The sequence below is a fragment of the Homarus americanus genome, unplaced genomic scaffold, assembly GCF_018991925.1.
Source record: "Homarus americanus isolate GMGI-L3 unplaced genomic scaffold, GMGI_Hamer_2.0 scaffold46226, whole genome shotgun sequence".
Classification (NCBI taxonomy): domain Eukaryota; kingdom Metazoa; phylum Arthropoda; class Malacostraca; order Decapoda; family Nephropidae; genus Homarus; species Homarus americanus.
The window spans coordinates 108334-130855 of NW_024717453.1; the positions used below are offsets into that span (position 1 = coordinate 108334).

Genomic DNA, 22522 nt, shown 5'->3' on the forward strand with positions numbered 1-22522 from the left:
TAGAGGGCATTATGTACACACTAGGGGTGAGGGGCGTTATGTACACACTAGGGGTAGAGGGCATTATGTACACACTAGGGGTAGAGGGCGTTATGTACACACTAGGGGTAGAGGGGCATTATGTACACACTAGGGGTAGAGGGCGTTATGTACACACTAGGGGTAGAGGGGGTTATGTACACACTAGGGGTAGAGGGCGTTATGTACACACTAGGGGTAGAGGGGCATTATGTACACACTAGGGGTAGAAGGGGTTATGTACACACTAGGGGTAGAGGGCGTTTTGTACACACTAGGGGTAGAGGGCGTTATGTACACACTAGGGGGTAAGATGGATTGTGTACACACTAGGGGGGATTATGTACACACTAGGGGGGATTATGTACACACCAGGGGGGGGGAGAAGATTATGTACACCTTTCCTTTCCCCTAATTACAAAGTCAGGTACCCATTCATAGGTGAGTAAACTAGGGCACGAACCAGCGACCTTTAGGATACGTGGCGAGCTCTGTGTCCACTTGACCACCGCACTCCTTTGGTTTTATTGTTCTTTGTTTTGTTATTTGTTTTTTTTGTTTTTTGTTTTTTTTATAAAGAGGGGGAATATGACCTTTGGAATGAATAAGTACGACTATATCAACAGGTGTGTGTGTGTGTGTGTGTGTGTGTGTGTGTCATTTAATAGGACAACGTTATCTCCTTTCACCCTGACTTCACTTGAACAAACACAGGTGCCACCGCCCCCCCAAAAAAAAACTCTCTCTCATATGCATAATATTTCATCACATGATATTAACTGATAAAAACTTACTATTTTCACGCACTGTTCCGTTGATTACCGAACATGCAAATACGAACATAAATTATAAGGGAACAGGTACAAATATTGCACGGCCAAGTTTCATATTGTAGATAATTCTCTATGTCCCAGAGTATGAACGGTACAGAACTTGGTATTCTGGGATAGAGGGGGTGGTATTGTGCTGGTGATTGTGGTGGTAGTGGTTGTGGTAGTGGAGGGGTCAGTGGGAGTGTTTGTGGTGGTAGTGGTTGTGGTGGTAGTGGTGGTTGTGGTGGTTGTAGTAGTGGAGGAGGTTAGTGGGAGTGGTTGTGGTGGTAGTGGTTGTGGTGTATGTGGTAGTGGAGGAGGTTAGTGGGAAGTGGTTGTGGTAGTCGAGGGGTCAGTGGGAGTGTCAGTGGGAGTGTTTGTGGTGGTAGTGGTTGTGGTGGTGGTTGTGGTAGTGGAGGAGGTTAGTGGAAGTGGTTGTGGTGGTAGTGGTTGTGGTGGTAGTGGTTGTGGTGGTTGTGGTAGTGGAAGGGTTAGTGGTAAAGGTTGTGGTGGTAGTGGTTGTGGTAGTCGAGGGGTCAGTGGTAATGCCGAGTGGTTGTGGCGATGGTGGTGATGATAATGGGGGTAGTGGTAGTGAGTAAATGGTTATAGCAAAGGTGGTAGTGACTGAAGCGATGGTAGTGGTGGTGGTCGTGGTTAATACTAGTACTGGTGGTAGTGGTAGTGGTGGTTAAAGTGGTAGTAGCTGTGGTGATGTTTTGTCGAGATGTTAGTGGTTAACTGTGGTGATGGTGGCAGAGGTGGTATCGAAACTGTGTATGTATGTATGAACAGTATGTATGTATGTATGTATGTATGTATGTATGTATGTATGTATGTATGTATGTATGTATACCTGAACGATATACTAAACCACACATACCAGAATTAAAGGAAGTTGAATTCGTCTCATGTTATCATTAAATCAAAACACACACACACACACACACACACACACACACACACACACACACACACACACACACACACACACATATATATAATAAAACACTTAACTTATGTACTTAAAATGACCTTAAAACCCAAACAAAACCTAACCTAACCTCACCAAAATGAAACTCAGGTCAAAAATACAAAAACATGCTCGGTACACATAATGACTCTGTGAAGTTCCATCATAACACTACGGCTCCATGGTACTTGAAGACTACCAGGAAGCATGTATACACTCATACAGACAAAGTAACAAGGACAACACTGATATATACTACAACCCCTCTTCCCACACAGACGCATGCCGGGGTATAATACTAATGATAAAATAATATCGCCATGACTAATCGACAAGAGCAGACAGAAGCAGTTTATTGCCGGGCGCTCTCAATGGACATTTATCTATGTGTAAAATATAGTTAGCAGGAAATTTATAGCTGATGGTTAGGACACAAACTAATGATTTTGCCCTTCCTTGTTTAATATCGCCAGCAGTTGTTCGCTCCGACAATTTGTAGCCAGACTCAACCTTTTTCACCTATGTTATTTGTTTTGGTCTGCGTTCATATACGACGGAGTGCCCGGACCAGGGCCTGGGGTAAGGCACTAGGGCCATGACCAGGGGCCAGGCACTAGGGCCATGACCAAGGGCCAGGCACTAGGGCCATGAACAGGGGCCAGGCACTAGGGCCATGAACAGGGGCCAAGCACTAGGACCAGGTACTAGGACCAGGCCAGGACCAAAACCAGCTTGAATATAGGTCAGTTTGTCAGCAATATTGCTCCCGAGGGACACAGTGACGTGGGCCTCCCTGGTTCATCACTGCTGGGAGAGTACTTGGCGCGCGCGCACACACACACACACACACACACACACACACACACTACTCTCAAACAGACACACACGCACACACACAAACACACACACACGCCACACACACACACTATCACACACACACACACACACACACACACACACACACACACACACACACACACACACACACACACACACACACACACACTCTCAAACACACACACACACACACACACACACACTACTCTCAAACACACACACACACACACACACACACACACACACACACACACACACGAGGTGACATTATCTGACACACTGCCACTTAACGCTGTGATTTGCATAAACTGTTTCATTAATCAACATTATCCCTGTAATTAACTAATGATTTATGCTTGTGGCTGACGCACTACCGGTACATTATGCACGACCATGGGGTTAAATGCACGACCATGGGGTTAAATGCACGACCATGGGGTTAAATGCACGACCATAAAGATTAACACACACATACACACACACACACACACACACACACACACACACACACACACACATAGCCTCACCCCTGAAACTTTAAACCTACATCTTGACCTCTCTTCCCACTAGGTCACATGGATGCACCTGAACCGCGTCATGCTGCTGACCATCGACGAGACGACCATCACGATGATCCCAAGGTTCCGGGTCATCAAGGAAGACCTCAGTACCTGGACCCTCAACATACGGGACGTCCAGCCTAATGACACCGGCTACTACGTGTGTCAGGTGAACATGGAACCCGTCATCAACCAAGTGGGCTACGTTCAGGTGGTTGGTGAGTTACTGTGGAGCTGTTTTGTGTGTGTGTGTGTGTGTGTGTGTGTGTGTGTTGACCCCAAGTAGGTATAGGTGACATGGCCCTTTCTTTCTTCCTTCCTTCCTTCCTTACCACTCCCCCTTCCTCATTCACCACCCTCATCCAACCCCTTCTCATTCTTACCTCTCATCTATCCCTTCCCATTCTTACCCCTCATTCACCATTTCCCCTCCCTTACCCCTCCCCTTCTCAACCCTTACCCATCCCCTTTATCCCCTCCCCATTCTTACCTGTCATCCACCCCCTCCCCAAAACATCACCTCTCTCTCACGTGTCCTTCCTCACACGATAGACAATAATATCCTTATAACTTTAATAATAACAAATAATATATCTTTTTACCTTATCAAATCAAAGGATAATTGACCTATATTACTTTAGATAGGATAATTGACCTATATAACTGTAGATAAGATAATTGGCTTATATTATGTAGAATAATACATATTGTAAATTACAGGATAATCTACGACAAGCAACTGTTAGGTTATCAGATAGCAAATTATATGATCGACCCACATACTGCATTACGTATTAATGTTATGTGCTCTCTCTCTCTCTCTCTCTCTCTCTCTCTCTCTCAACCTCATGCGTTTCCTCCTTTACCTCCTATTCCATCTCCTCCTCAAACCCCCTTCCCACCACGTCCCTCTCTTCCCCCTGACGTGGCCGGAGTGTAGTACCGCCGCAGTTCGTGGACGAGGAGAGCAGCCAATCACACGTGTCAGTACAGGAGGGGCATGACGTGAAGCTGGTGTGTCGTGCCGAGGGCGTACCCAGCCCTAACATACGCTGGACCAGGGAGGATGGCCAGCCCTTCAGACCATCTAGGGGGAAAAACCAAGGTGAGTGTTCCTGTGTCACTCACCTGTGTCACTCATTATCTACTACCACTGTGTCACTCATCCACTACCATCACTGTGTCACTCATCATCTACTACTACCACTGTGTCACTCATCCACTACCATCACTGTGTCACTCATCATCTACTACTACCACTGTGTCACTCATCCACTACCATCACTGTCACTCATCATCTACTACTACCACTGTGTCACTCATCCACCACCACCACCACTGTCATTCATTTACGTATCTAGGTCACTCATAATCCAACACCACTGTCACTCATTTACTCAGCTGTGTCACTCATCCACCACCATTGTCCCTCATTTATTCATCTGTCACCCATCCACTACTACTGTCACTCATCCACCACCAGTGTCACTCATCCACCGCCAGTGTCAGTCATCGACCACCACTGTGTCACTCATCCGCTACCACTGTGTCACTTATTCACAACCACTATCACTCATCCGCTACCACTGTGTCACTTATTCACAACCACTATCACTCATCCACCACCACTGTCACTCATCCACCACTACATCAACCATCCACCACCACTGTCACTCATCCACACCACCAGTATATCTTCGTCAGGGACCCGGCTTGTGAGGTTCACATCGGCGGCAACCACAGTCCGCTGGGCATGTGACTTGTTAAGGATTTTTTTCCCACTGTCCAGCATTTGTTCGTGTGTGTGTGTGTGTGTGTGTGTGTGTGTGTGTGTGTGTGTGTGTGTGTGTGTGGTCCCATGGTCAGCATTCTCGCCTCGCAAGCGAGCGGACAAGGGTTCGATCCCCGGGCAGGGTGAAACTCTAGGCAAGTTTCTTTACGCCATTTGCCTCTGTCTACCCAGCAGTAATTGGGAACCTGGATGTTAATCGACTTGCGGATCGTATTCCGGGGTAATGGTTAGCCAGTGCAGTTGGCGAGTTGTCCGGTCTTCTCGGACATTCCTTGACACTGGGTCATGCAGCTCGTTAACTTAGGGTGTGGTGTTGGCGACAGCTTCTACACCTTAAGCAAATTCACGCCTAGGTGGCCCTTGGGCCGGCCATCTTCGTTACAAGAGGGGCAACCATTATTATGTATGTATGTATATATGTATGTATATATGTATGTATGTATGTATGTATGTATGTACAGTATGTATGTATGTATGTCATAACAATCTATATAACCTGCCATAGCTTTTGATTGTTTGTGTACATGTTAGTGTTCGTATTTATATACAGGTATATTTATGTATTTGTAATCCTAAAATCACCATCATTAATAACAACTTTAACAACAACATTAACAACAACAACATCAACAACATCACCAACATCATCAACATCACCAACAGCGTGGCGGCTGTGAGTCATCAATACCCATGAGATGATAATTAAATAACCCATCCAACAAACGACCAACAAACTACTGTTAACAATTCAGTGTAAAAAAAAATATATATATATATATGAATGTTGCAGGGGAAAAATATATGTAAACAATGTATTATTATGATTATGACTACCATCATTATTATTATCATCATCATCATCACTACTGTCACTATCACCACCACCTTTACAATTGCCAAGACCACTACTGCCACTACCAGTATCACCACCAACACTATTTCAACCACACACACACACACACACACACACACACACACACACACACACACACACACACACCACCACCACCATCACTACAGCCAACACCACTACCACCACCACCACATATAAACTAACTCTTTCCTATACTATTAAATCCTCTGCTAACATGATCGACTTGATGTACTTCCTCAACAACCAAAAAAAAAAGTAAAAAAAAAACAGAGAAAATTGATCCCCCAACGCCACTCAGTCCACGACACACAGCCCTGCCACTCACGATATACAACTCCTGTAGGTGGGTCACGAATGTATACAGTGGACACAGTTAATTTACCAAGAGTTCTTTGGTAACTGGATGACTCCGAGACACTAGGGGGAGTAAGTACCTAGCCGTCCCTACCAATAAATCTTCATTACTCCTCGGTCTTTCATCTCTCAATTTCATGCGTGTATTGCGATGTGCCTGACTCCTGTTGTCTGTCCGTTCATCCGTCTGTCCACCCACAGTAAAATTTTAAATACCGTTGGCGCCTTTAGTTTTAGTATTTGTATTTTTTTCTGATACAATTATTAAAATATTACAACTTCAGAAACAAAAGTAACAAAAAGTTCTGGTATTTTCAGTTATTTTTATAGATAATTACTAAATAAATATTATCTTGTATTGTACTTCAGAAACTGGGGAAGGTTATTAAAAAAAAAGTGTAGGTGAAGTAACACACACACACACACACACACACACACACACACACACACACACACACACACACACACACACACACACGTTTAATATGCATAAGAATACCAGCGTGGAGTCATCTGTTGACATCTGGTGGCCTGAGAGTAGTAAACCTAACCTAACCTAACATTGCATAAAACGGACGGGTGCCGGACAAAACCCCTTAACAACCCCCCAGTTAAAGGACTAAACAGGTACAATACTCATTACTGACACACCCTGACTACCTGTACTAAGACCAATTTCCTTAAAACAGCACCATCCTTTATCACATCTGTTCAATTGCTTCTTTATAACCTACAGCACACCTCATTATGCCTTCCCGTATAGTATAAGTAGCTATATAACTCAGAGCAACTTCTTGTTTCTAAGTTCATAAGCATCCAATCCACCATTCTATCTCAATTCTTAGATAATCCAACCCTATTCAACTTCCGCCTTCCCCACGACGTCTCGATTTTTTTTAATACCTAATTCACATTTTATTTTTTTCTACTAACAGGATGGGAAGTTTCATCAGAATAAAGATAAACTTTCAGATATAGAAAACTCTCTCTCTCTCTTTCTCTCTCTCTCTCTCTCTCTCTCTCTCTCTCAACTAACACACGATTTCCTTCACCCAAACTTAATCAAACCACGATCTCTTCACACCTGTTCACACCTGCTCACTCTTACTCACACCTATTCCCACCTGTCCACACGTACCCACACCTGTTCACATCTATCCCCACCTGTTCACACCAGCCCACACCTGTTCACTAATTGACCATTCAACTACACAATTCCCTCCCATCCTTTTAAACCTCCTCCTGCAGTTAAGTGATATTCAACTACCTTTATCTATTAACCCTCTCCCTTGCTACTTTTTTTTTCGCGTTAACTTTGATACAGTATAGCCCTTGGGGACGTGAGGAGGGGGAAGCCAGCCACCTGTAGCGTCTCTGACCACGCCCACATCTCCCTCACCCGGGTCTTCTAGCGTCTCTCCTACACCTGACCACGCCCACATCTCCCTCACCCGGGTCCTGTAGCGTCTCTCCTACACCTGACCACGCCCACATCTCCCTCACCCAGGTCCTGTACCGTTTCTCCTACACCTGACCACGCCCACATCTCCCTCACCCAGATGCTGTAGCGTCTCTCCTGATCAGTATTCAACAGCCTGGTTATACTTGTTATTTATTTACCAACATCCAGTGTCTTTTATTTTTTCTATACAAAACACCAAAATATTTACATTCTCCCTCACCCAGGTCCTGTACCGTTTCTCCTACACCTGACCACGCCCACATCTCCCTCACCCAGATGCTGTAGCGTCTCTCCTGATCAGTATTCAACAGCCTGGTTATACTTGTTATTTATTTACCAACATCCAGTGTCTTTTATTTTTTCTATACAAAACACCAAAATATTTACATTATACATTTTTGGAATCATCTGAAGAACCTAACCTAACCTAACTTAATCTGACCAAACGTAACTTAACCTAACATAACTTAACCTATAACTATCTTAACATAACCTAACTTTACTTCACCTGACTTAACTTGATCTGAACTACCCCAATCTGACCTAACTTAGCCTAACCTCATCCCTCAAAAGCGTTAGGATGGTTCAGCAAAAAATAATACCCAAAATAATAAGATTAAACATAAATAACATAACCAAATACAAAATGAAAACAAATATATAAATAAAAGATATGAAAAAAAATTAAATAAAACACAGGAGGCAGAATAAAACGGTAAGGTCTCTTGCTATCGTAAATTCGTTCTTTCAAATCAGGAAAAAAACAAAAAATAAAACTCAGATATACGCACAAGTTCTGTCGAATAATTAATTCTTTCAAAAGTGTGTGTGTGTGTGTGTGTGTGTGTGTGTGTGTGTGTGTAGTCACCTCTATCAATTGTTTTTTCTTCGTAGGTAAAGTTCCCAGCAATAAAATATCAATGGCGTGGTGGTGTTAAGAGGCGGCAAAAACTTTCTCAACAGGGAATCAGTAAATACTTTCAGCGTTCACATTTAAGCTCTAACATTAAGCTTATACATTCCACCACGACGCAACTAATACATTCCACTACGACGCAAATTATACATTCCACCACGACGCAACTTATATATTCCACTAGGACGCAACTTATACATTCCACTATGACGCAACTTATACATTCCACCACGACGCAATTTATACATTCCACTAAGACGCAACTTACACTCATTCCACTACGCCGCAATTTACACGCATCCCAATACGACGCAACTTACACTCATTCCACTACGACGCAACTTATACATTCAACCACGACGCAACTTATACATTCAACCACGACGCACCGTATATATTCCCCCACGACGCAACTTACACTCATTCCACTACGACGCAACCTATACATTTCACTACGACGCAACTTATACATTCCACCACGACGAAACTTACACTCATTCCACTTGGACGCAACTTATACACACCACCATGACGCAACTTATACATTCAACCACGACGCACCGTATATATTCCCCCACGACGCAACTTACACTCATTCCACTACGACGCAACCTATACATTTCACTACGACGCAACTTATACATTCCACCACGACGAAACTTACACTCATTCCACTTAGACGCAACTTATACACACCACTACGACGCAACTTATACATTCCACCACGACGCTTGATATTAGTATAAATTTAAGGATGCACAATATTATCGGAAATAAAGAACTTTTTTAATATATCAACATTAGCTTATATGTTATAAAATATATGAACCCGTTTACGGGTTTGATGAAATTGGCCCAAAAACCAATGTACTCGTCGATGATAAGCGTGCTGCTTTAACAGACTGGTAGAACAACCCTCAGTCTAGGACCAAAGCTGGTAACATCGGCAAGAAGAAAGGGGCAGCCCAGCGGGAAATTCGCAAACTAAAGAACGACTGGTTTAAAAATAAAGCATATGAGGCGTAAAAACTTGCAGATCAACACAAGATGCGTGAATTTTTCAATTCCACTAAAACATTTTATGGGCCAATCACTCATGGTACAGCCCCCCCCTCCGCTCATCCGACGGTAACTCCCAAATTAAAGACAAAGAGGACATCCGTCAGCGCTGAAAAGAGCACTACCATTCGCTGCTCAACCGAAACACCGATGTGGATGTCCTAACTACACAGCAGGTCCCTCAGCATCCAGAGCTGACCCATCTCAGCTATCCTCCATCCCTGGAAATGGTAGCTACTGCCATCAAACAGATGAAAAATAACAATGCCTCAGTGGCTGATGGAATCCCAGCCAAGCTGTATAAAGCAGGAGGACCTCTGCTTACCTGCCGTCTCCACTATATCCTGGAGAATATATGGGAAACGGAGGAAATCCCCCAAGCTCTTAAAGACGCCTCCAGCGTCAATATTTATAAGAACAAGGGAGACCGGTCAAACTGTGCCAACTACCACGGGATCTCGCTGCTGTCCGTAGCTGGCAAGATTATCGCCCAAGTCCTCATAAACAGACATCTACGTGAGGCGGAAAACATCCTCCCAGAATCTCAATGTGGCTTTAGACAATCATGTGGCACCACTGACATGATCTTTGCTGCCCGCCAGATGCAGAAAAAGTGTAGAGAACAGCGTCGTGACCTGTACATGGCTTTCATCGACCTAACCAAGGTCTTCGACTCAGTCAACAGGGAAGCCCTCTGGCGGACCCTCAGCTGGTTTGGCTGCCCACCAAAATTCATCGCCATTGTGAGGCAACTCCACAACGGCATGAACGGCAGTTCATGCACAATGGCATCAAGTCTGAGTTCTTCCCCATTCAAACGGGGGTAAAACAAGGATGTGCACTGTGCACTCTCTTTTCCATTTTCTTGGCTGCCTTCCTCACTCGTGCCAGTGCCAATTTAGCCAGCGGGATGGACATAGAGTACCGGGTGAAGGTTTTTTTCAACATAGACGACTCCAGACAGGAACAAAGGTGTCGGCATTTTTCATTACTGAACTTCAGTATGCAGACGACCTCACCCTTGTCGCTCACACTGAACACGACCTACAGGAGATCCTGAATACCTATTCAGATGCGTATGCACACTTCGGTCTTGAGGTGAATGTGGGTAAGACTCAGATTCTCTTTCAGCCTGCCCCTGGTTCAGCCACACCTCCACCATCCACCCAGCCTAATGGTACTACCCTCTCTAATGTTACCCACTTTCAGTATCTCGGCTCCCACCTGTCCAGTATCGCGGACATCGGTGAAGAGATTCAAGATCGGATCAGATATGCATCTCAAGCCTTTGGCTGACTCCATACCCGTGTCTTCAGCTGTAGGAAGCTGAAATTATCTACAAAGTTGCACGCATATCGAGCAGTGGTCCTCCCCACCCTGCTATATGGCAGTGAGACATGGGTCACATACAGGAGGCACCTCAAGGCACTTGAAAACTTTCACCAACGTAGTCTACTTTCCATCCTCAGAGTTCGCTGGGAAGACAAGAGAACAAATGCCAGTATTCTTGCTGACACCAACTGTAGGAGCATCGAGACTACCATTACCCGCATGGACGACAAAAGACTGCCAAAGCATTTCATCTAACGAATAGTAAACGTAATGCTAGCGGGCAACTGAAAAGGTATAAGGATAGTCTTAGGACAAACCTGAAAAGTGCCAAATCGACCCTGAGAGATGATTACTCCACACCGTAACGCTTGGAGGAGTACCACACGAGAAGGTGTCAATACTTTCGAATTAGCCCGACTGCAAACCGAGCAGACAAGTGCCAGTTCCGGAAAGACGCTGCCACCGCCCTCACTAGTTGGAGCCATCCACATGTGCAACATCTGTGAATGACTCTGCCGGTCCCGTATCGGCCTCTTTAGTCACCTTAAAACTCACCAACCAAGGTGACATCCGTAATAAGTCATATCATTGTATCATAGCTGGATGATCGTCATACTTGATTCCGAGTGACAGCAAAGTAATAGTGTGTGTGTGTGTGTGTGTGTGTGTGTGTGTGTGTGTGTATGTGCGTGTGTGTGTGTGTGCGTGTGTGTGTGTGTGACATCTTTCATAATACACTCCTCTTGATACACCTCAACACCATGTAAAGCAACAAGTATTTCACATCACCGTGTATAAATATATATAAATGTATAAAAATATCAAATAAATCAAAAGAAATAAAACAAAAATACGATAAATCACCCACCTTTATTTACACTGGGGAAACGCTGCTATCTGTACTAAAACCCAATATTGTATTACTCATTTTCCCGCTCAACCAATACTGCACCCAACACACTACAGCTGAACTATAGCCAGGAGGGAAGTTCTCAGTTTCATCTACTATGTTTCCCACTGATTTTTTTTTCCGATTTAACCTAACCATGATTTTGGATATTCTATGAACCGAATTCGAAACGACCGAACGTGTTTAACATCGCTGAAACCTTCATTGTGTAATATAATAGTTAATTCGTGTTTAAACACACACACACACACACACACAGAACCTGGATGGATGATTGACATAAACCCGTGCATCGACGAGGCTAGGTTACAGTACATTATCCTCCATCAATCAATCAATTTGGTTTAAAGATTGAAAACACAAAATCTCTCAACTTCGCATGTAGACGGATAGATGAATTAAACTCTTCCTATTGTCGTCGAAAGTTTTTTGTTGTTTTTTTCGTGGATCACAAAAGTTCACAATCGCATTTTGCTCTATGCGCTTTAACTAAACTATTAAATATCTCCGGTCCGTACTGCGCTATTTCTGGGGCTACCATTTTGAGACAATTTGCTCGATTCTGATACTTTTTTTTTTATATGGTGTTTGACGACGATAAAAATGACCGAATGAACGAACATGACAATGGGTATACGATTAGCATCCCGGTAAAAAACAAAACAAAATAATAATAATAATAAAAAAAATATTTGATCCATCAAGTAATATGGTAATATTGAAGCACACTTTCAATATTAACTCTGCCATATTAATACTTTCAAAAATTATTATAAACATGATAACTTATTGCAGTGATAGATGGTTGAATGCACTCGACTGTCAGCTACGAGGAGTCAGCAGGTGATATTTGTAACTGATAGTTAAGAATTATTATCGTTTCGGTCATGCAGCGAATTTTAGGATTTTAAGTTTAATTTAGTTTAGGTTAAGTTAGGTTAAGTTAGGATGTTCATGTGTTTTGAACGACTTCCAAATAGGTACATGACAGAAACTGTAATTTTACCAACAGTTAAACTATACGTTGTTAACTTTTTTAGATAATTTCGTTTCATTTATTTAATTTCATCTTTTATTTACAAACAAAGACTTAACATTACTCTTGGCATGAAAACTTAACACACGGTTCTATGTAAGTTCAAGTACGTTTATTTTTCCTACAGCGTCACTTAACACTACAATAAAAGAGATTCATAATATTCAAATCTTGGTGAAAATTTTCTGTACTAACTTAAACTACACGCATAAAGATCATATAATTGCTACTTAAAACCGCAGTAATACATTGTAATCTCCGTTTGACGTGTAGGGAAGGAAGGAAGGCGGGAAGGAAGGAATAAGGGATGGAAGGAAGGAAGGAATAAAGGATGGAAGGAAGGAAGGAAGGGAAGGAAGGAAGGATGGAATAAGGGATGGAAGGAGGGAAGAAATGAAGGAAGGAAGGAAGGAAGGAAGGAAGGAAGGAAGGAAGGAAGGAAGGAAGAAAGGAAGGAAGGCCTCATTATCTGGGTGTGGCCTTCACGTATGTTCCGTAACACAAATTGTTTTAATAAATTTCACCACCATCATGACATCAGTAATCCAACAACTGTACAATGAAATAAATATTACTATCATTTTTTTGGCATTTTACATGAGGCTCTGAATAGCTTCTGCAGAGTCTGTGGTCAAATAAACTACACTACAAGTTTGTTAATCCATTAATAACATCAATTTACATTACCGTTATAGAAAATGCTATATCAAAGAGGAAGAAAAATAAAATGAACGATACAATAGTTGAAGGGATTATTATGCACTCTGGGTTTAAAAATATTTATATGATTTCTTGTATAAACGATTCGGAGATTAGTTTACACACACACACACACACACACACAAACACACACACACACTACTACTACTATTACTTTGCTGTCACTCGGAATCGAGTATGACGATCATCCTGCTATGATACAATGATATGAGTTATTAGGGATGTCACCTAGGTTAGTGAGTTTTGAGGTGACTAAAGAGGCCGATACGGGACCCGCAGAGTCGTCCACTTTCGTTGCACATGTGGAGGGCTGCATCTAGTGCGGGAATGGCGGTGGCAGCGTCTTTCCAGCGTTGGCGCTTGTCTGCCTCGGTTTGCAGTCGGGCTAACTCGATAGTATTGACACCTTCTCGTGCGGTGCTCCTCCATGCGTTACGATGTGGAGTAATCGACTCCCAGGTGAGGGGGTCGATTTGGCACATTTTCAGGTTTGCCTTAAAACTATCCTTATACCTTTTCAATTGCCCGCCGTCGTTACATTTACTATTCATTAGGTGACTGTAAAGTAGCTGCTTTGGTAGTCTACTGTCGTCCATGCAGGTAACATGTCCAGTCCAACGTAGCTGTTCATGGATAATAGTAGCCTCGATGCTCCTACAGTTGGTGTCGGCAAGAATACTGGCATTTATTCTCTTGTCTTCCCAGCAAACTCGGAGGATGGAACGTAGACTACGTTGGTGAAAGTTTTCAAGTGCCTTTAGGTGCCTCCTGTATGTGACCCATGTCTCACTGCCATATAGCAGGGTGGGGAGGACCACTGCTCGATATACATTCAGCTTTGTAGATAATTTCAGCTCCCTACAGCTGAAGACACGGTTTCGCAGTCAGCCAAAGGCTTGAGATGCACATCTGATCCGATGCTGAATCTCTTCATCAATATCTGCGGTGATGGACAGGTGGGAGCCGAGATAGCGAAAGTGGGTAAAATTAGAGGGAAGAACTCAGACTGGGTGCCGTTGTGCAGGACATTGCCGTTCATGCCATCGTGGAGTTGCCTCACAATGGCGATGAATTTTGATGGGCAGCCAAAACGGCTGAGGGTCCACCAGAGGGCTTCCTTGTTGACCGAGTCGAAGGCCTTGGTTAGGTACATGACGCTGTTAGGTCATGACGCTGTTCTGTGCACTTTTCTTGTATTTGGCGGGAAACAAAGATCATGTCAGTGGTGCCACATGATGGTCTAAAACCACATTGAGATTCTGGGAGGAAGTTTTCCGCTTCAGGAAGGAGTATGTTTAGGAGTACTCGGGCGATAATCTCGCCAGCAACAGAGAGCAGCGAGATCCCACGGTAGTTGCCACAGTCTGACCGGTCTCCCTTGTTCTTACAGATCTTGACAATGGAAGCGTCTTTAAAAGCTTGGGGGATTTTCTCCTTTTCCCATATATTCTTCAGGAGAGAGTGGAGATGGCTGGTAAGCTGATGTCCTCCTGCTTTATATACCTCGGCTGGGATTCTATCAGGCCCTGAGGCTTTGTTATTTTTCATCTGTTTGATGGCCGTAACTACCTCATCCAGGGATGGAGAAGAGCTGAGGTGGGTCAGCTCTGGATGCTGAGGGACCTGCTGGGTAATCAGGACATTCACATCAGTGTTTCCATTAAGCAATGAATGGTAGTATTCTTTTCAGCGTTGAAGGAGGCCTGCATCGTCTTTAATTATAAAGTTACCGTCAGATGAGCGGAGGGGGGCTGTACCACGAGTGGTTGGCCAATAAAATGTTTCAATGGAATTGAAAAATTCGTGTATCTTGTGCTGATCTGCATGTTTTTGTATTTCACATGCTTTATTTTTAAGCCAGTCATTCTTAAAAATGCGAAGTTCCCGCTGGGCTGCCGCTGTCTTCTTGCCGAAGGTATCAGCTTTGGTCCGAGACTGAGGGTTGTTCTGCCAGTCAGTAAAAGCAGCACGCTTATCATCGATGAGTACTTTGATTGCCGGGTCATTTTCATCAAACCAGTCCTGGTGTATTCTTTTGATCTGACTGAGGGTCTCTCTGCAGGTTTTTGTCATAACAGTTTTGAGAGCATCCCATTCGGCACTGGGATTCGTATTATTTGCTGTTGGGTTGTTTATAAGCCCATGTTCGAGCTGCTCTCTGAAAGCATGTGCTACTGCTGGATCCTCTAGACGCTTAGTATTAAAACCTCTTCTGGAGGCTTGTTGCCTTCGCTGTTTTAGAGCGACGTGAAGTGAGAGCTTGGCTCTGACACGTCGATGATCAGTGTCACAGTGGTCTGAGCCACGCATGGCAAGAGTGATGCGGACATCTCGGCGATCTCTTTCTCTGACAATGATGTAGTCAATGAGATGTCAGTGTTTGGATCGTGGGTGTTGCCACGAACCCTTAACTTGTCGGTCTGCCGAAACAAGGTATTGGTGATAGTGAGGCTGTGCACAGCACACTTGCTAAGGAGAAATAGGCCGTCCTATGGTTCCCTGCCAAATGTTAGCATCTCTGCCAACTCTGGTATTGAAGTCGCCAAGGAGCACAACATTGTCTTCCTTGGGGATAGAGGTTAGCACTCAGTCAAGGTCGGCATAATAGGCTTCCTTAATATCATCCCCTGCATCCAGTGTTGAGGTGTATGCACTGATGAAAAATGCATGACGAGAGTGATTCAGTGGGACTCGGAGCGTCATGAGGAGCTCGTTGATCCCAATAAGCATTTCAGTTAGCCTGTGTAGGATGCGTTGGCGGATGGCAAAGCCAACTCCATAAATGCGGTTTCTCTTCGCAGCAGGCTTACCCTTCCAGAAGAAGGTATAGCCAGACCCCCGTTCTGTGAGCTGGCCCTCATCTGGAAGCCGGGACTCACTGATGACTGCTTTGTCGATGTTATACCTAGCCAGCTCTTTTGCCACAAGGGCAGTTCTTCTTTCAGACGCTCATTTGTGCCAGTATCCAGAAGGGTCCTGACATTCCATGCAGCGACCATAAGAGGTTGTATGGTTTGTTTATGTTTGGATCTGTGATTTTGACTGTTTTCGACGGCATAAGGATGACCTTATTGGGTGAGGTTGCCTAGTCAGGTTGAGTTTTTAAGCAGGCTATTTTTAGGGCACCTTTTCTAACCTCCTCCCCATGTGGGGTGAGCAGAGTGGCTCCTCGAAAGGACTGCTCAGTCGCACAGACAGGACTGAATTGCACTGCTGCCTAGATCCCAGTGCATAAACGACCAACTTATCTGTGCCGCCCATGTGCAGAGTTGTGATTAGAGACTCCCAGCAGTCATCTCTGCCTGTACCCATCGCCACTCGTCCGTCGCCATTGGACTTTTGGGGGTATAGAGGTTTTGATGAGAGGTATGATGAGCTGAATGGTGGCTACGCACGAGTTGATTTATTCGACTGGGGAGAGGGAGAGTTGCAATGGACTGCCGATAGCCCAGTTTGTTGGGTTTCACCTTAGTAGCCTGTCCATCAGGCATTGCCTTCGTCAGCCGGTGTAGTCATTGGGTTTCCACGATAGTCACCTCTTCCGCCTATACCGCCGTTGGGGTCTTGTTGGAGCTCTGTAAGCATGTCTGCCTGATGCGGGGCTCCACAGCAGATTTTTCGTTCAAGGTTTACTCCCGTAGCCTTATACCTACCAAGGTTAATTAGCAAGGCAGCGGGACAATGGCTGGTAGGCGCCAGAACGTATCCGCATGCCATTGGGCTTATGTGCGTCCCTTTGGGGCCCACTGCTACTCCGAGATCTCCTGCTGGTCTAGCCTGGGCGCATGAGACACCCAGTTACCGTGTGTTGCCACGAGGAGGCACAGCAGGAATCTTGATGGTGAAGAGGCTGTGTACTGGCAGGGGAAGACTTATGCAAGTTGCTTCCCTGTTCGTCACGAGGGCCAGCCAGCGGCGGTAGCTGAGAGTGAGAGGGAGCAAGCAGTGCTTGTACCTGAACACTAACATAATGCTGCCATACTAGACGCATTTCACCACCCTGTGTGCGACACACACAGACACACAGAAAAAAAATACCCAAATTAATGCAAATTATAAAAAACAAAAAACACTGAACCATAAAATCAGTTTTTCATCCTCACTGAATATTTAAAATGGGGAAAAGGTTAGATGGACGTAACCTACTTCCTGATAGACCAGTGCAGGAGGCAGAGAGACTGACACATTTCATTGTACTCGTAATGTTATTCATGGTAGACTCAACTCGATACATGATATTCATTCATTACCTGGTGCTGCCTACTGGTCACCTGTAAGGGAGACTAAACTTTTTTGTTTTACTAGTTGACGTTTCGATAAGATCACCATCCTCAAGATATACTGATAATAAAATACCATTTAAGCAGCCAATATAAACTAACACTACATCAAATGGAATTTATAAAATATGAAAAATGAAGAATTATCTGTTTTTTTTAAAACATGAAACTGTAAAATTAACGTACATTAATGTAAAATTCACGAATATAAATTGATAAATGTTATTTCACCATCACACCTATTTTCAGTACGGTGCTCAAATCCTTGACCAAAAAAATTTGGCAATTATTTATGCCAATGCATGTACAATGTGAACAAGCTGTGGAGAATATAACAGAAAATGAATTTCTCCCCACGTATGAAATTTTCAAATATTAAAATTTCAAAATACTAATAAAATCTAAAACGAATTACAGCGTCATTAACTTTAAAACTTCCAAAACTAATTCATATATAGAATAAAATACAATGAATTAAACTGTATATAAGATCAAAAAGAAAATAAACATCGCGTTAATATAAAGCGGGTTTGGAAATCTAAAAGCATCGGTGAAGTATTTACAACCGTTAGCAGGAGAGATAAACATTCGTAACACAACAAAAAGAAGAATCTGTGAATTATAAAAACTTTTGGCGAGAATAAAGTTTTGAAAGAGACAAAAAATGAGTCATCAGGGAGTTCAGCTAAAACTACTTCATGCTAACCAAGAGGTGTATCACTAGATTATTAGCTGTTGAAGCCTAGTCTAATTTATTAAACCTAGAACACACGCTGAATAAACTGTGCCGTTGGGGCGTAGTAATATAGTACAACAGCAACATCTTAAAAGTGTTATTTATCACAATTTGTAGGGGAGCGTATTCTAAATCAGTATATTAAACTCGTCGTCAAAAAAAATCACAATCAATCGAGGAAAAACGCTTATATTTTGTGAAGTAATCTCTGAGCACAATAAACTGATGTTACTATAGGGAAAAATATAATGTTCCGAAAAATGATTTTAACCATCCATGCAGAAAGAGGTGTAGAGTGTGAGTGTAAAACAATGTTCTTAGGGATTTAACTTTATCCCAACATTAACCAATCAAAGAATAACATCCGTTAGTTCATGTTTTAATAGTATTTCTCCTTTAAACATTGTATATATAAATAACAGGGTATTCAGATCTACAGTAGGTCAGTGAAAATAGGTTTGTGGTACGTATTGTTTTGCTAGGCTAATTGTCGTTACGAATCTGTGTTATTTTGACACATACAGTTGCGGACAAAATTCCCTGAACACTTGGCACCTAACCTAACCTAATCTAACCCAACAAAATATACCGGTACACTATAATTATATACACATAATCTTACGAACAAAATATTCCCGTGAAAACTAAACTAAAAATCTGGACAATATCAAACACATCTATTGAACAAACACACTGTGTGTCCCGAACAGTCAGAACAAATCATATACTGTATATATATGTAGAATGCCTCAGTCCTGACTTGAATTTCAGTGCGCCAAGTTGTGCAGTAAAAATTGCCTCAATGACCTACAATATCGCGAACCATGTACGACACAAACCATTCATAAAAAATTCAGACACAACTCGCTGATGCTGGGCGGGTGAAAGTGGAGCAACTCTCCTGACGCAGCCACAGCAGGAGGTCCTTACTTCACACGTCTTATTAACTCCCACAGCAGGATGGCCCTCACTCCTAGCCTCAAGAAGCCAATTATTAAAGAGCGTTAATTTATTTATCTATCCATGCATTTTTATCATTTTATTATCATTATTGTTTTTATTTGTGAATCTTTATGCTGGCTCTAGGCTATGTCCCTTACGCATTTCCACAGTTTTGAAGAGTTGAAATGTGGTAGGGAGGTGCGAGTGGCCTAGGCCAGGGGTTCTCAAGCTTTTTTCAACCAAGGACCCCTATATACCATGACACATACAAATATTGTCAATAACCAAAGAATAAATCATAGTCCAAAGGATTTGTTCATTTCAACCCAAATCCAAAATATCCTGCGAATTGTAATCGCCAAATCCCTCACAAACGTTAAACACACTATTTCTCAAAAACTTTTCGCGGACTCCAGTTTGGGAATCACTGGCCTAGGGGATCTGTCTTCCACGAGGGTCGGGTCGGGGTTTGTTTCAACTAACTAAGGTGAAGCTGAGTGCATCAGTGAGTTAAAGCTAAACACACGTAGCATAGCACATAACTCCAACAACAGAGAGGCTCCCGCCAGCTGATAGTCTCAGGCCCAGATTAATGTATAGACTAACACGGCTGTGACCCGAGTCTCCCACAACACGGGGCCTCACAGTCAATACTTGTTTTATAATTATCGTCAATGACTATTACTACTGGTCATCATCCATAACAGCTCACTTTCTCCCTCTTGTTTTCTCATTCAGTTTTTTATTACTAAAATCAGAGCCGAAGTAAAAAAGCGTCGTAGTCTCCACCGACTGTTTAACTCTTGCGGGGCCCGACTCGACTGAAATCGAATTAAGATGAAAAACATATCGGTTACCAACTGGGAATTGACTGCTACTAGGCAGCCAACCAGTGCGAGGTGAAAAGGGCGGTCCCAAAGAGTGACAAACAACCTCCCCTAGCCGCCTGGGCACGCCAAAGCCGCCAATACACATTAGCCACACACTCACATTCCACTTCTCACCTCCACATCTACGCTTGATGGGTGCAGGAGCCGAGTACACACAGAGCTCTCCTCCTGTCCTAAGGGTTTCCCCCTATTTATAATTGAGGAAGTGAAAACAGCCTAGTGTAGGGTTGGCTACACTGCCTTTGTGATTTGTCTGCACTGCCCCCACTATCGCGGCTTGTAACTTGTGCTGTACTAGATATTATGCCTCTAAGCAGTGTCAGTCGTGAAGCTACATACTATATTTATACAACAATCTATTCCAACTTGTGGTGAAAGTGTACAATGCGATCTGATTGCAGTCAGTATAGAAGTATAATCAATAACTTCAACTTAAATCATGCAAACTTTCTGGTGTTTATTCAGTGACAGCCAAGTCTTGAATATAGACGAAGTGATTAAGCTTAAGCTGACTTGAGTAACCTATCCCAGGGAAGCCTTAAGTTAGGTTTATTTGTTCTGGTACCGTAGAATATATCTTAGTATTCTTATTTATTATGTAGAGTCGTAAACCTGCATTAATTTGTTCCTTGTTTCATCGTTAGCTCTCGTAATTAAGAGTGACTCTATATTAAACAGACAGGCACCATATTTACACATTATAAATTGAACTATTATGATGTGTGTGTGTGATAGTGTAAGGTGCAGCTCTGAAATGTCGTGTGTAGATTTCTGTCGCGTAACTGAGATTTTCTTTTTATTTAATTTACCCAAAATGTGGAACTTCGGGTACAGCTCTTTGAACGTATTAAGTATAACACTGCTTCCGTACCGTACTATGTTTGACTACCTATAGCATAAGGGTAATGTTGTGGTACTGCACAAAACACGACACAAAGGACCGGCCAGTTGTTTACCTCATAATAACGAACTTTCCCTGAGCACCGACCACTCATTTGCCATATAGTCCGCTGATTTGTGGACCACCAGTATGAGGGATGAGGCACCACTAGTATAAGGGACATGGCGCCCCACCACCAGTATGTGGGACCTCCCCACTACCAGTATAAGGGATGAGGCTTCCCACCACCAGTATGAGGGACATGGCGCCCCACCACCAGTATGTGGGACCTCCCCACTACCAGTATAAGGGATGAGGCTTCCCACCACCAGTATGAGGGACATGGCGCCCCACCACCAGTATGTGGGACCTCCCCACTACCAGTATAAAGGATGAGGCTTCCCACCACCAGTATGAGGAGCGAAGCTCCCCAACACGTGAGAGGTGGATGAACCGCCATTCAAACAGTTCCCTTGGTGACACAGATTTACAACTCACATACTGGCAGGATCATGTCAACAGGTAGATGTGCCCCCCCCCCACAGTACAATTATATACAGTATATATATATATATATATATATATATATATATATATATATATATATATATATATATATATATATATATATATAATTGAAGACAATTTTTTTTTATATAATGTGATTTACTGTTTTTATTCAGCTAATTTGAACTCTTGTATATACAAAAACTATCCTGATGACCAAAACGTTAATCATACATTTACTCTGGATCCTTAAGAGCTCATTCCGATCCGATATGTTCTACTAACAAAAAGGATGCTTAGCAGCACTGAAAAACAATAGCAAGACAATAAAAAGAATCAACACAAAACTACATCAAGAGAAAAACTCAATCAGCCAATTTTATTTTTTCAAACACGAGCTCGTAAATACTATCTCTATTCTCTAACCTGTGCTAAGGTGGCCCACAACCAGCATTTGTTTTTGTCCATTGTTTTTGCAGGGAAAATTAATCCCCAAAGTCGGGTTAGCTCAATACCAACCCAAACACTAACGGGAGGAAAGGGGTTGGTAGCTATAGTTCTGGTTTCGTAAAATTTGTCAGCCTGAGCGGACAAAACAAACATATAGTAACAGTAGAAACATATATAAGTTT

General features: G+C 43.0%; 1 protein-coding gene across 1 annotated transcript in view; it reads left to right on the forward strand.

The window, feature by feature from the left end:
• The window catches only part of LOC121858876 (protein amalgam-like), a 94165-nt gene that overhangs the window by 44515 nt on the left and 27128 nt on the right, over positions 1-22522 (forward strand). Inside the window, exons 2-3 of the mRNA XM_042355527.1 lie at positions 3211-3418; positions 4141-4305. Of these exons, the coding sequence (XP_042211461.1) occupies positions 3211-3418; positions 4141-4305 (373 nt within the window). The remainder of the gene's footprint in view (positions 1-3210; positions 3419-4140; positions 4306-22522) is intronic.